Genomic DNA, 15,409 nt, shown 5'->3' on the forward strand with positions numbered 1-15,409 from the left:
AGCAAAGGCAGGGCTGGGTTTTAGAGACACGATAGCAGAACATAAAGAGCACAGACTAATCCTGAATACCTGGGTTCATATGAGCTCCCACTTACTAGCTTTTTAACCATGACTGTCAGCTTGCCTCTCTTTGCCTTCTTTCCTAAAATGGGAGATACCTCAGTTGATGTGAGGACTGAATGAGACAAACACATCGTATATATAATGCTTGGGATATAATAGATATTCACGGTGTGCAGGGTTACCACCATCTTTCTGGTTTATAAGAGAAGGCAGTGAGGTTCCCTATTGAGGTGTGTACAAATACCCTAAGGTCTTTTGTTGCAAAAACTTCAAAAAAAATTTCATCCCTTAGTATTTGAGTATTTAACTCTAAAATGACTTAAAAACCACTAGCCACAATATCACACTTGGAAGAAACAATTCCTTAATACCATCAAAAGATCTAGTTGGTATTCAGATTTTCGGTGGTTTCAGACATACCTTTTTCCTTTCCCATTTGCCACAGTAAAATCAGGATCTCTCAGTGGGATGAGAATCACACACTGAAGTTCTTTGTTTAGCATATTTGGGCATTTCTTAAGTGAAAGAAGAGGATCTTACAAATCATTACCCAGCTATTGTCTCTAACTTGTTAACAGTCTGCGTGGCTGGACTGCCTGCTCGTTATTTGTAAGTGGACATCTGTAGAAATTTGTGCTTTGCTCCTCACCACAGGGGGATCTTAGGCATGGCCACTTCTCTGGTCCTTAGGTGTCTTCCGTTGTAAAGTTACCTAGTTAATCATTTTCCAGGCCTTGAGAAGAAACCACATCTCCTACCTCCATAAGTCTCTGCCGTTCACCTCTTGATTCTTATTCTCTCTGTTCAGACTGTTTCTCCAGATTTCATTATTCAGGGGAGTTTTTCTGAAATGGTATGTCTTTGCCCTTATCGAACGCTTTTTGACTTACAGTAAGGGAAACTCACACCCTAGAGAGGTGAGCTGATAAGCCCCAAAGTTGCATAGCTAGATAGAGGTACAGCCAGAAGTAAAATCCCAAGTTTCAGTTCTGTTTTCTTCTCTGTTGTCTGTACCATATATCCAGCTTTCTGCCCATCCTTTATTTTATTCCTTTGAAACTAGCAGGGGAATCTTCAGGAAATTCAGTCTGTGAACTACTCTTAAAGCCATTTGACTTATACTTGCATTATGCTGAATTGAGTGGGGCTCTAGTCTTTCAGTCTCAAGTTTGCTAATTCCTCTGTCCATCTAATACTCCGTGTCTTGACTTCTTTTCCTTTAGCCTTTGGAAGGATGTCACTTTCAACTTAAAAATCAGAGACATTGATGCAGCAACCGAAGCCAAGCATAGACTTGAAGAAAGACAAAGAGCAGAAGCTCGGGAAAGGAAGGAAAAGGAAATTCAGTGGGAGACAAGGGTAAGCTTGACTGGGGAGCCTGCCCCAACCTACCAGCTGCTACTCCCCCTGTACCCTGTGCTGTAAGTCATTCATTCATTTCAGTGAATGCTGAAGTAGTGTGTAGTATACCTCTTCTCAATAAGCATAGTGACGAACAAGGTGAGCCCTGGTCCCAGCCTGAAACTCACTTCAGTGTAATGAGGGGGAGAAGACCTAAAATAATAAGAAGTTTGATATTATTTGTAGACATACAAAGCAAGTGAATAACTGAATTCTCCCCCTTTCTTTTACAGCTATTTCATGAAGATGGAGAATGTTGGGTTTACGATGAACCATTACTGAAACGTCTTGGTGCTGCCAAGCATTAGGTTGGGAAATGCAAAGTTTACACCTGACGACCAGGGCAATAGGCATAATTAAGCAGCAATCTTCCTTTGGGAGAACCTATTCACTCCCTTCTTATTGCAGTGGTTCCTATCTCAGGGATACTGGACTTTATGATGCAGATGAACAATTAAAGCGAGAAAAGCTTCCCTTTTTTCCTTTTCTGTGGCAGTTACAATTTTGACTTCAGTCCTGAGAAAAACTTCAGGTTTTGAAAACAAGATGTCTGCTTTTTTCCCCAAACCCCATGCTTTCAAAAGCATTTATAAATCCCGATCTTAACCCTTGCACACCTAGTATGGCTGTTAAGATATACATCTGTTCCTAGTTCACATAATCTTGGGTTCTATACACAACACACACACACATATACATACATATATACCTGATGCCAGATTTTTCATAAATATTCCATCCACTGTAAATATTGGTTCCTCTGAGTTGTTTTAGAAACTTAGTGTAATGTATTAAAATCAAGTGTTAGGAAATTTCATGGCCTCACTTATAACAACTTTTGTTTTGGAATTGGACTATTATTAAATTGTATCTAACTCTGGACTATATTTAATTATACTCAGTGCTTCTTAAGGCTTCATAAAGTAATTTTTCCAAAATTTTTTTTATGTGTTTCTTTTATCTGGCAACCTTGAATCCAGGAGCTAAATAGCTTTACACAAGGACTCTCCTAACATAATGGAGGGGGTCCATCCCTTTTCTCAACCCTCCCTTATATTCTGTGTTCTCTGTTTATCCCCACCATGCTATTCTCCAGAGTTCCTTGAATTCTCATACAGCACACATAGGCCTCCCAACATTTCATCCAAAAATATTTTATTGCCTTAGAGGGTTTAGGAAGAGGGTTTTAGATCCCCACCCCACACTGAGACAAATAAAAAAGAATGCCACAGCAGCAAATGGCTCATTCTGAAGGACATTACAGAACTATCTTTATTTAAAAATACATTAAAAAAAAAGAAACCAAAAACCCACACACATGTATTAGCACCTAGCATTTAGGCACTAAAACATCAGACAGGGCATCTCAAGGTTCTCCATCTGAGAGAACCAAGACAGGCCAGGTCTTCTCAAACTGCTTCTGCAAGTTTTTTGGTAACACTTGGCATACCCTGCTACTTTCTCTCTGCCAGCTGCTATAGTAGTAACCCTTGGTTTGTTAGTCATAATGTGGGAGAAGGAGATATAAATCAAATTCTATGATGGCAGTGCAAAAAATTCAATGGCACTAGTAGTAGTGTAACTTCATAAAATACAAACACGTTTTTAAATACACAATGCTTCAGGCCAACGAGACTGCAGTTTATTTGACTATTTTATGGTAGGGGAGAAGGTTAAGTGTTGATGTGAAAGCCCTGATATCAGTAATGGGGATGGTAGAGTCTACCAGCAGAGGAGAGGATGGCAGGTAGGTTAGCTGCATCACTTCACAAGAAGAGTTTGAATCCTCCCCAGAAGGGGAACCATCTTCTTCTAGCTCATACTTCCCAAATCCAACAACCTGAAAGAAGCCAAAGACTTGAGGTGAGAAACATGCTGACCCGATAGGGGCAAAGACCTATTAGAATCTAGTCCCAACCCAAACTCAGGGAATGGTAACTGGGCTGAATGACTGCTCTGGAAAGGACAGAGCTATAGTTCAGTTACTATACTCACATGAACACTGAGCATTTTACTTCCTGGTCCTCTGTGAGCCTTGAACCAGTTGACTAAGTCAGATTTGGAGAATGACTTCAGTGCTTCAATCTTGCAGGAGAAAGGGAAGACAGGAAAGAAGGAAAGCTGTAAAAGACTAGCAGTGTATTTTCTGAAAAAGCTGTTATTAAATAACATGCCCCCTAGGCAGATCTCTTTGGTTCTGCTTAGCACCTGAGCATATCATTTTATTCTTCCAGGTTTCAGCTTGCCCTCAACATTCCAGAGAAGGATGAAAATGAGCTTCTGTGACACACCTTTCTGTGTTTCATAGCAATAGTTAACCCTGGCAAATAAGCAAGAAAGGGTAGCAGATGCTATAGTTAACAGCTGAGTAGTACACACGGAGCCCAAATCCACCACCTTCGTGTAACCTCTCAGGTGCATGCTAAGGCATACTCTGGCCTGAGAAAATACAGTAACAATTGAAACAGATGGAAGAGAAGTTTGTCTTCTGATCAGAAAACTGGAGCACCTTTTGAGCTGGGCTGAAACCTCTTGTTAAACCACCCTTTTGCCTCAGTGTCTTTGTTAATTCATCATGTTAGGGTTATATTCTCAGAGCTAGACTGCAGGTCCTAGAGCTGTTTTTGTAGGTTTTATTACTTTGGGCCCGAAGCAGTCAAAAAGACCTGACACCCAGAATTAATAAATCTGGAGAGGAATTGCTCAAAGATCAGAAGTTCTCTATTTTCTTTAAATAGCAGAAACCTTTTTCCCTCACAAATCTGTAGTGAGCCTCAATATAAACACAATATATAAAACAATTACGTTACACAGAAACAGTACCAATACAAAAATGGATCTGGTCTTTTCCACACAATACTGATTTGCTTGGGATTGTGACTCATAAAATCAGGAGTCCCGGTCAGGACTCTGATACTCAAAATGGTGTTACTACCTCATGGGCAAGACGGTCAAAGAGATACTGCTGGGTGACCACTTCGTTCCAGTTCCTGTCCACCTCCTCCCCAAGATGGGTATCCTCGCATTCCTTCAACTTGATCAGAGCTGTGACCTATTCCACCAAAGAGAGAAACCCTCAGATGTAGCAGCACACCAGTTGCCCCAGCACACACTTGATCCTGTTTGGTCTGGTTTATGAGAGACCTGCTGTGATCCCTTCACTTGGGACCTGCCAGCAGGAAGGGGAGGGATGAAGCTAGGAAGACATTTTGGTCACATTAAGGTGGAACTACAAAACTCAAGAACTGGCCAAAGGAGCAAAAGACCAGGCCAGCATTACTCACCTGCGTGTTGAATGCTTCCTCAGTGAGGTTCTCGATCTTCTCCTCAAAGCTAGAAAGAAACTCTTCTATCTTCTTATCAACAACTTCAGAACTGAAACAAAATATCTTCAATTAAAAGTCACCAGAGGCAGCAGTTCTGCTAATAGGTCCTATTCCCATGCTTTAATAAAATCAGTATTTTGCACCAAAAAAGAAAAAAAAAAAAAAAAACCTGGTCTCAAACAATGCAAAGGAGAAAAAGGGCTAAGGCATGGTTCTAGAAAGAGACTGAAGTCTTTTCTTCCAGGCATCAGTACTCTTTCACTAAGCTGAGTGAGAGAACGGAAAAGGACCCAACCCCTAACTCTAGTAGTCCACCTTCTGACATCCTCAGCACATAAGCAGTGACAACTCATGCTTGACCCCGCTCCAAAGCTGAGAACCAGCAAGACTTGAATCCTGGTTCTAGGATAAATGCCAGATCAGCCATTTCTGCTTTTCTTGTCCTCAGGCCCGCCTACAGAGAGGACACACTGGCAAGCCCTGCACAGTGACCATGGAATACCACAGGCCTTCTAGGATCATTGGAACCATTATTGATCCATCTTGGATCAGGCCATCTATGACCCACCCTGCATCTCCACCCCCAAGTGAAGCAAACCCTACTCAGTCAGAGTTGCCTGAGGTTTAAGGAAGCACCTATCACCCCCAATCTCCAGGCTAAGAATAATAGTTGCGCCCATCTACTCACTTGTATTTCGTTGCCTGAGTCCCCACAGTGACAGAGAATCCTAAAATCCCAGATGTGTTCCTACAGGTAGGGTAAACATGGTACCTACGGCCAGAATGAAAAGTTCTGTGAACTCAGGTAGTCCCCAGGGCCCTGCCCTCAGAGACTAGAGGTGAGTGGGAAGGGTTTCTGCACATCCTAACTGGACCTGGAGATCTAAAAGAAAATCCAGATGGTATGCATCTACTTCATTTTTGGGTTAGGGTGTCCACCCCTCTTCTGAACTGAGAACTACGCACTAGCTTTTTTCCTTGCTAATCTCTGAAACTTGACTGAACTAAAAATCTGATCATAGTCCAAGATGCAGATTCTAGTTGTTTGGACCAGTATGACTCTAAAACATGGAAGGACCAGCAAGCTCCAAGAGGCTGCAGTCAGGATATCTGATAATACAGCCTACAAAATAAGCCCCAGACCTTTATCTGAGCTCAGTGCTCTTGCCAGCAGACTTACCCAAGGGTCTGCTTGGTTCGAAGGAAGTCAAAACAAGGCTCTTCCATGTGCATCTGTAATTCAACATACTACCCATCAGCCCAACTCCTCCCAGCACAGAAACCTCCATTTCTAACCCCCAAGTGTTGTACATAACCCCAAAGTCCAGCCTCCCTTACTGCCTTCTTCCTAAATTGCCCAGGCCCCCTTTCCATGCTCATAGCAGATGACAATACCAAAAATAACCATCTCACCTACCAAACAGGTCCCCGACCCCTCCCAAGTCCCTGGCTCCCAGGCAGAAAGGCCAGTCCTCATAGTGGGTCAGAGGCTCCTGAACACATTACTCTTCTTTATTACAACTTACCACAAGCAGCTCCATAAGAGTGTATTCTTTTAGACTCCTGGCACCTGACTGAAAGGAGAGGTTGGTCAGACCAACTGAAAATCCAGTGGCTTAAAGTACTTTTTAAGAATCAAGCTATTCTTGATAATTTATTCAGGAATCCATCCTACTCTCTTTCCCCAAGAGTACTGATCACACTCTCTATTTCCTTATTTACAATTTTGTTGACCTATCTACCTTCCCACTAGACAGCCTGTGAGGACAGAAATCACACTTGATCATTTGTATTCTTGGCCCTTGCACAGGACTGTATGTCCCAATGGAGGTGAGTCCCAACTGGACTTTGGGTATTGGAGTGATACCCAACTTGCCGGCTCCTGCCCAAGACCCAAAGAACAAAACCTGAAGTTAGGTACTTGAAGTTCAAGGTCCTAAGAAGAAGAATAGAAAATATTTGGGATCAATGAAGGGTATCTGGACTGATTCCTCAGACAAAATGGGTATGAATAGAAGCTTCTAAGGCCACACACAGGAACCCAAACCAGTCAATAAATTCCTAAAAGGCAGATGGATACCATACTTGGGAGACCACATCCTGGCTGTCCTGGAGAGTAGCAAAATGCTGCAGTCAGCATGAAAGAAAGCAGGAGGCCAACAAGCAAGGATGCTGCTAGTACATCCCACAGTCAGGTTCCTCTAACAGACTGTCCCTTCCCACTTCACTAAAGAAAGAGGCTAAAAGCCTGTGTGTCCTGCAAGTCCTGTTCAGTTAGACAAGGAGATATTCTGTTCAAAATGCCCTCTGGGAGGAGGGAAGTGGTTCTGTAAAGAAAGCTTGTTTTGGAAGTGCTAAGAGGTAATAGAAAGTACCTCAACAAACAAGGTCCCACAATATGAAATCTCACCCTACAACAGGGAAAGTACTGTGGATTTTGAGCAGCAGAAACACTGGAAATGTGGACAGGGCTAAGCAGGGCCAGGCCATATCATTTATGAAATCTGGGCCCAGTAGTCATTTCAGCTTTAAACATTAAGCTGAGAACAGGGAGCCTGGGTGGCTGAAGTTGGTTAAGCGTCTGCGTTCAGCTCCAGTCAAGATCCCAGAGCCCTGGGATTGGAGTCCTATATCCTGCTCCCTGCGCAGCAGAGAGTCAGCTTCTCCTCCTGCCCCTCGCCACTGCTTGTGCACGCTCACTCGCTAGCTCTCTTGCTCTCTCAAATCTTAAAGAAAAGCTGAGAACCTGGATAAAAGCAAGCAAACTAGTTATCTATAGCCAGAGTGAGATAAGCTCCACAGATGAGGTAGGTCTCTATAGGAAGACGTAGGTCCAGGGCCAGAAACAGTTTAAGGACAAGTTGACAGGCCTGCCCAAAGCCCAGACCAGGAGGATCTTCACAGGGCCTGACAAGATAAGTCATCTCCTCATGCAGGACATCCAGGAACCATAGCACAGGAACCCGAGTTTAGGAAGTCTGAGATCAGTCTAGATAGGCACAGGTCCCCATTGTCCTAGAATTAAGTGGGACTAACCACAAGTTATGGGCCAACTGAGCCTGTTGAAAAGCTCTTATTTTAAGCCCCATCCTGCCTTTCTAGAATGGTGCGGAAAGAACACAGGATCTGAGGACACAAGGAATAGATTCAAGTCCCAATTAGTAGGACCTCAGGGAAGTAAGGGACTCTGGACTTCGTATTCATCATCAAAATACAGTGACAAGTCCTTTATCTCAGATGCTTTAAAACTTTTAATTATGACTCTGGTAGTCATTCTGTTTGCTATATATTGGTCGCTTAGCTATGTTACTTTTGTCTCTTTTTCAAAACTGTCCTTTTAAAAAATACCCTGCTACTTGGGGTTTTGTCAGGGGAACACATGGGAACTTCCAACCACTCTTCAGTCTCTGTCCCTCTGGACTAGTAGCTGAATGACTCAGTGAAGCCCTATGATTGTAAAAGGATCCATTTCACTAATAGGAGCAATTTTTAAAATTCAATTGCTTCAGGAAGACAAATGACCCTAAGGATTAAAAGCTACAGAGGTAACTGCAAAAGGGCCTTGAAAGTCGTAGGGTCACGACTTCCAGGTACTTTGGACTTTTAGTGCCCTAGTACTTAGGCTTTAGTGCCCTAAAGATACTTAGCCATGAGGATGGCCATCTGTAAAGGGGCCAACTGACCTGGTAGTACACAGTGACTTCAGAGTTGGCATCACCCTTGTTCAGAGCTCTCACTTTGCACAGGTGGTGGCCACTAGGCAGCTCTACCACCTGGAACTGCACAGGCATCTCCTGTTCCAGAGGCATGAAGTTCAGCTTGCTGCAAAAGAATGAGTATGGGTCACTGCGCAGTGCCTTTATCCTCTTACCCCACAAACTACTCTTACCTCACAAACTACTGTGAAGAGGAGGTCAGGCTGCCCATAGTCCCTTCTGAATTAACTTTGTTTATACAACCAGCTTCAAGAAAATCTACCATAAGGAGCATCATTCATTGTGGATTTAGTAATAACTGAGCTGTGGCTCAAGGCCCTACTGCTGGTAGGAATAAACAACTCCCACAGAGAAAAAACAAACCAATACTCACTCAACAACATATTTCAGGAAATCCACTGATTCCTAGGAAGCAAAAGAGAAAATAACTATAGCAGGCTCTCCTGACATTAATTTCACCCAGAAGCAACTAATATCAATATTCTAATTCTTTAAGAAGCCCTGGATAGAATTAAGGAAAGCAGATATAGTCTCTCAACAACATTGATTATGACTGTTGAAAATTAAGAGGCTCTCACAACTGAACATCTCCTCTGTTCTTCCATTGGCATTCTGTTTACCTGTACTCTGTGACATGATCAAACTTAACTGTCCAGGTTAGCCTACTAGGCTGTGTCCTCTGTGACACCTGTGACTATGTTATCAAAACCTCGATCTATAAATACTGAACACGGCATAGAGCAATAAAACAACACTTAACACTAAGTGAATGCTTCTTCTCCCCTCTCAAGACTTCTTTTTTCTCATCTACAAAATTGGGTATAAAAGGAGGTGTCAGCTCAACTCTACAGTGGTTTCTACCTAGAGCAATTCATGGTACTAAGTCCTCTAGATCAAAAGGACCCCCGCCCAGTACTCCAACTGTGCTCGGAAAAGCAGACAGCTACCCTACTATGAGTTGAAGCTTTTAAACTTAACGTGGGGAGGAAAGAAACTAAGGCTGGTTTGAAGGCTGGGGAATAAAGACAGGAAGTGGAGAGGACATAGCAGCCAGTCTCAAGAGTGGCCACTTATATATTCCATCAAAGGGCCAGTCTTGAGAAAATGGGAAGCCATGAAGAAAGATGGTCAACAGCCAAGTAATTTACGGAGTCCCAAACAAGCATTCTTGGCTGGAAGAGGCCTTTTAGTTACAAGATCCACATACCTATCCCACTCAATATATGTCAGAACAAACTCCTCATATGCCCCCCAAACCTATTTTTCCCACTCTTCCACCAACCCACTGGTTCAAGCAAGAAATACAGGCATCATCTTAAACCCCTCCCTCCTCTATTAGACCAACATCCCAATTAGTCAGTGTTTTAGCCATCCTCTACTGCACTATTTCTCTTTTCATTTACTTTGCCTAACCTCAGGCTTCATCATTTTTTGCCTCAATGTGTACGTGCATGTGTGTGTGTGTGTCAAACACACATAACAAAGTTTACCATCTTAACCATTTTTAAGTGTACAGTTCCATAGTGTTAAGTATAAATACAATGTTGTAAAACGGAACTCCAAAACTTCCTCACCTTGCAAAACTGAAATTCTGTACCCATAAAACAACTCCCCCCTTTTTCCACCTTCCCAACCCTTGGTAACCACTACTCCACTTTCTGTTTCTATGACTTTGACTACTCTGCATACCTCATAAACTCCGGAATCATGTCAACTCTTATAAAAGCCTCTTAACTGGTCCCTGCATCTTTCTTAACAACAAATCCCTTTTTAGATGTTTCACTGATTTTTCCATTTACTACAAGATAAAGCCCAAGCTCCTTAACACACAACCTTGATATACAAGTTCTGCCAAAGTGTGTGTGTGTGTGTCTGTGTACATCCCTCAGTATACCCCAGAGCTTACACTTTAATTTCTAAACTGTCGTTTCCACACACAATCTTCAACAAATAACCAATACCATGTATTTACCCAATCCATTTCATCCAAAGCTCTATCCATTATCAGCAATCTTCTCATTAAGAAAGTCTTGCACTGCATCAGAATGGCTGTGCTATGACAACTCTACAGAGCTTCTCTTTCTGGAGAACTAATGCAATTCCAGAGCCCACAGCAGCATTCAGACCTAGCCAAGAGCAAGAGAGCACCTCACACTCACTGTGCTTGTGACATTTCCTTGTACCAGGCCTTCAACAAAGAGCTGGGATTTGAACTCCTTGACGAAGCTCAGCAGAGACTCAAGGGAAAGGCCATCCATCAAAGCCCGGTACTTGTCAATCATAGACCAACGGGCATATTCCAGGATTAAAAGCCGCACATCTCTGTTCAGAGGGTAGAAAAAAAAGTTTCATCATTTTGAAATGAATCCAGGTAAAAAAAAGATTTTGTTAAGTTTCTAGAGGTAACATGTTTCTAAAAAGACAGAATTTTGGGGGCGCCTGAGTGGCTCAGTGAGTTAAGACTCTGCTTTCGGCTCGGGTCATGATCTCAGAGTCCTGGGATTGAGTTCCGCATCAGGCTCTCTGCTCAGCAGGGAGCCTGCTTCCCTCTCTCTTTGCCTGCCTCACTGCCTACTTGTGATCTCTGTCAAATTAATAAATAAAAACTTTAAAAAAAAGAATTTCTATATAAGATGGGAGAAAATGTCATAATCACCAAAAAGTGCTTAAAATTACATACACAAAATTATATATAGATTTGCTCTCTGGTACAACTCACTTACCTGTCTCAATTGCAAAATAAAAATTTCACATTAGTTGCCAGATGAGTCACACACCAACTTAGAATATTACTATTTTTGTTTGAAATCTCATTAACATTTTATTAATTACTAGCGGCCAGCATTATGGGAATCTATTACTGCAGTGACAACATAGTACACATAGTGGCTCTAGGCCAGAATCAGACCAACCCCTGTTCCTCATCCCCCCAACTTCTCCCACCCCGAACTCTCCTCCCTCCTCACACTAAACTGCTGGAACGTGGCAAATTAATATCTGTGACTCAGATATTAATCTGATATTAATCTTCATCTGTGAAACAAGGGAAATAGTAATGGCTACCATTATAAGGTTTTGGACAGAATTAAATAGATATATACAGATAAAGGTTTTATATGTAGCAAATAACAAATAAATAGGTATAATTATTAGTCTACCACATTTTAATAAGGTAGTATTCAGGAGTTACTGGATACACAGGGCTATTTTTCATCATACTGAAAGTCCCAGACAACTCTCCTTTCCAACTTACATTTGGTTATTAGTTTTTATAACTTTTTATGACCAAATTATCAGTTACTACCAGTCTGACTCTTAACTGCCACCTGCCTTGCTTTTGAATTTTGTTCATATGTGGGCTCCATATAACTGTGTCAAAAAGGAGTGGTGGAGAGATGGGGTAACTAGGTGATGGACATTAAGGAGAGCATATAATGTAAAATGAGCACTGGGTACTATGTAAGACTGATGAATCACAGGCCTCTACCTCTGAAACCAATAATACATTATATATTAATTAACTGAATTTAAATTTTAAAATTAAAATAAATAAAGAACTGACCATGAAATAAACAAATAACTGTGTCAAGAGTAGGGTCTCTATATAAGGTTGTGCTGTTTACCATTTCTAGATGCTCAGCAAGATCAAGCAAGCCACGTGCTCAAAGGGCTGTGTCTGCATAGAGGGGACTTTTTTCTCCCTCCCACAAAGGCTCTTCCTGCTGAAAGAGGGCATCCAAAAGGGTACTTTTTCTGATTCACACAGAGGTATATCTAGGCTACCATTAGCCCTAGACAAAAGAACAGGCTCGGGGAACCTGGGTGGCTCAGTTGTTAAGCCTCTGCCTTCATCTCAAGTCATGATCACAGAGTCCAGGGATTGAGCCCTGTATTGACCTTTCTGCTTCTCCCTTTCCCACTCCCCCTTGCTTATGTTCCTGCTGTGACTGTGTCTCTGTCAAATAAATAAATGAAATCATTAAAAAAAAAAATCTCTTTTAAGACTATGCTTTCAATTCTTAAAAAAAAAATAACATAAAGAATAGGCTCTAATGAAAGCCTCAAGGTGGTATGAGCAGAGGGTTTAAGCATTATTATACAGTCAGAAGCCTTTTTGCTGTCCTCTGGAAACTTGGCTGAATTCTGGATAGCTACAGTTGCCAGGTAAGTGACAGGTTAAGCAATTAAACTCAACTGTTTCATCACAACAATACCCAATATACTAAAATCAGCAGTAAAGCAATTTTGAACTATAACAAAGCCAGCATTTTTTTTTTTTAAGGATTTTATTTGTTTATTTGACAGACAGAGATCACAAGTAGACAGAGAGGCAGGCAGAGAGAGAGAGAGGGAAGCAGGCTCCTCGCTGAGCAGAGAGCCCGATGCGGGACTCAGTCCCAGGATCCTGAGATCATGACCTGAGCCGAAGGCAGCGGCCCAACCCACTGAGCCACCCAGGGGCTCCAAAGCCAGTATTTCTTTAACCGTTGTTTACTTACAAACTTTGGAAAAAACATCCTTGTTTACCTTTAGCCTCTGAGTAGAGTCAGTAGGCTTATTTTAGTCCTACTCACAGAGTTACTTAAGCTATGTTTGGAGATCCTATAACCTGGGGGCACCTGAGTGGCTCACTAAATGTCTGCTTTTAGCTCAGGTCATGAGCCCAGGGTCTTGGGATGGAGCCCCGTGTGGAGCTCTCTACTCAGCAAAAATCCTGCTTCTCTCTCTCCCACTCCCCCTGCTTGTATCCACTCTCTCACTGTCTGTCAAATAAATAAAATCTTAAAAAAAAAAAAAAAGAAATAAAATAAAGAAATCCTATAACCCAATGGATGGTCTCCTTAACCACAGCCAATTCTAATTTGAAAAATTATTACTGAAACTACAGCCTCATTCCCCCTACACCTAACCCCTAGAAAGGCAAATACTTTCAGGCCTTCAAAATATAAGCCGATCCTATGTATACACACTTGGCCAGAGTTTCAGGCTTGATGAGGATGTTAAAGTAGGTCTTCTTCAACTGTTCAGTTATCATTGTGAAGACAGCTGGTGTGGAACTGAATTCCGCTAGGTAATCAATAATAAGCTGAAATAGTAGCTAAAAAGAAAAGAAAGAGGAACCTTGAGTAAAGCAGCATGAAATCCACTATTCTTAAAGATTTTCTTCTTCCAAATAAACTTAAATAATTTTTTATTCACTATCTCCACTGCCCCTAAATGTGACTTTAACTGAGAGGGCATCACATTTATATATTAATTTTGGAAGTAATGACAACTTTTATCAAACTATCCTATCCAGTGTTGGCTGCAGAGAAACTGACAGCAAAGGGCTGTGAAATCAAGCCTGAAGCAGAGGCTGTATTGCATGCATTGCTAGTAATTAGTCAATACGTTGCTCTTATGTGTCACCAGCCAAGAAAACATGCTAATCCACATCAGTGAACATTTCTTTCTGTTTATACCAACTCATCCATACTATACTTGGTGCTTTAGGGGCAACAAACATAAAATTTAAACATCTTTATGAGCAAAACAGAACACTTGTACTTACAGGTAGTTTGTGGTTGAATCCCTTCACTCGAATAATTAAACCATGTTCTCCAGCTACCAACTTATACTCTAGCTGGGCCACATCTGCTTCATATGCTGGCTCCGCAAGGTTATGGGTAAGGATATTGACAAAGATATCAAAGAGGACCACACTGAGAGTATAAAATGCAAACACCACCATTAATTGGCAAGAAATAAACATGAACGAATGTGGGTTTGGAATAGGAAATTCCATGTTTAGAAAGACAGTTAGTTCAAAGGTAAATAGAGCTTACCCAGGACTCGTTTTATAGGCATATTACAGAATATCTACCTTCAGCAGTGCTTCCCAATCCTCATCATGTTACGCACACATGTAAAATGTTAGTGCTTATACTGAAAAATGGGGTATGTGTAAAAGGCAACTGGCTCAAAGGCTCTGGCCATCCCTGCAGCCCAGGTTTTCTGACTGACAAATTAAAAATCTGAGAGAAGGAAGGCGGTTAATATACTCTTTCAAGTGGTATTAATAAGTATTAGTGCTGCCTCTCATTCTAAGGCTAGATTCTGCAGTTTAAGCGGCAAAGGAAGAAGTATACTAACATTTCCTGAGCACCTCTCAGGCACATTCTAGGACTGACCTCCCACAGTGCAGTTATCTATAAATACATTATTTGCTACAAACAAAGTATAATCAGATTCCTTGGGAGTTTCTAAATATAGGATCAACAGATGCATTTGTTCTTATTATAGACTGGAAGCTAATCCAAACTCCTCTCTAAAGAACCTTCTCAATCCAGTAATACTATGACTACTGTACACTATCAGCATGTTTCATAACTTGGTGCTGGAAATGGAGCTGCCACAACTCCATTTTAATGTTTAGTATCGATACAAGTAATTTGTTTAGGGCACAGAAAAAAATACATAAATCAGCAGCACAGCTCAGTACTAATAGAGAAAATGAAGGAATGATTCAGAATTAAACAAAATAGTTTCTCAAAAAGAAACATTTTCCAGTAAAGGGGACAATTGCTTACTTTGCTGCAGACTTCTGTATCAAAGGTGAAATCAGATGGAAACGTATATAGGCTAAAAGAAAAAAAAAAAAGAAGATAAGAAAATACAGGCCAGAGGCCTCAAATATTTTGTACATCTGCTATATGCCCCTAACATCACAGATTCTAAAAATTCTGAAATAAACTATTAGCCCTTAAATCCTTGTTACATCTTTATCCTCAAGTTATCTTTAAAAAAGTAGTATTTACCATTCTAAGTAGTATCCAGAAGGCACACTGTAATCTGTGGGAAGATCAGATACACAGACACACAAAGGAGCCTAGGAATGCTATATTTATTAATAGCTTTTTTCAG

The 15,409-nt window shown here is 41.3% G+C and overlaps 2 protein-coding genes across 10 annotated transcripts in view; one reads left to right on the forward strand and one right to left on the reverse strand.

Annotated features, from left to right (window-relative positions):
* Window positions 1-4,172, forward strand: part of OSBPL9 (oxysterol binding protein like 9) — a 163,764-nt gene extending 159,592 nt beyond the window's left edge. For 6 of the 7 annotated variants that reach the window (XM_004774474.2, XM_004774476.2, XM_004774477.2 and 3 more), the window contains 2 exons: window positions 1,287-1,422; window positions 1,698-2,402. In XM_004774474.2, the coding sequence (XP_004774531.1) occupies window positions 1,287-1,422; window positions 1,698-1,772 (211 nt within the window). In that variant the 3' untranslated portion in view covers window positions 1,773-2,402. Of the gene's footprint in view, window positions 1-1,286; window positions 1,423-1,697; window positions 2,403-3,698 lie in introns of those variants that run through there. The other variant, XM_045064513.1, reaches the window with a different exon arrangement.
* The window catches only part of NRDC (nardilysin convertase), a 105,899-nt gene continuing 93,574 nt past the window's right edge, over window positions 3,085-15,409 (reverse strand). For 2 of the 3 annotated variants that reach the window (XM_004774481.3, XM_004774482.3), the window contains 13 exons: window positions 15,076-15,127; window positions 14,058-14,208; window positions 13,477-13,604; window positions 10,666-10,828; window positions 8,880-8,911; window positions 8,474-8,612; window positions 6,317-6,364; window positions 5,971-6,023; window positions 5,479-5,562; window positions 4,749-4,839; window positions 4,400-4,516; window positions 3,460-3,549; window positions 3,085-3,304 (listed from right to left, as the gene is read on the reverse strand). In XM_004774481.3, the coding sequence (XP_004774538.1) occupies window positions 3,107-3,304; window positions 3,460-3,549; window positions 4,400-4,516; window positions 4,749-4,839; window positions 5,479-5,562; window positions 5,971-6,023; window positions 6,317-6,364; window positions 8,474-8,612; window positions 8,880-8,911; window positions 10,666-10,828; window positions 13,477-13,604; window positions 14,058-14,208; window positions 15,076-15,127 (1,346 nt within the window). In that variant the 3' untranslated portion in view covers window positions 3,085-3,106. Of the gene's footprint in view, window positions 3,305-3,459; window positions 3,550-4,399; window positions 4,517-4,748; window positions 4,840-5,478; window positions 5,563-5,970; window positions 6,024-6,316; window positions 6,365-8,473; window positions 8,613-8,879; window positions 8,912-10,665; window positions 10,829-13,476; window positions 13,605-14,057; window positions 14,209-15,075; window positions 15,128-15,409 lie in introns of those variants that run through there. The other variant, XR_006601748.1, reaches the window with a different exon arrangement.

This window comes from Mustela putorius, unplaced genomic scaffold, assembly GCF_011764305.1.
Source record: "Mustela putorius furo isolate JIRA1106 unplaced genomic scaffold, ASM1176430v1.1 tig00003853_pilon_pilon_pilon, whole genome shotgun sequence".
NCBI classification, from domain to species: Eukaryota; Metazoa; Chordata; class Mammalia; order Carnivora; family Mustelidae; genus Mustela; species Mustela putorius.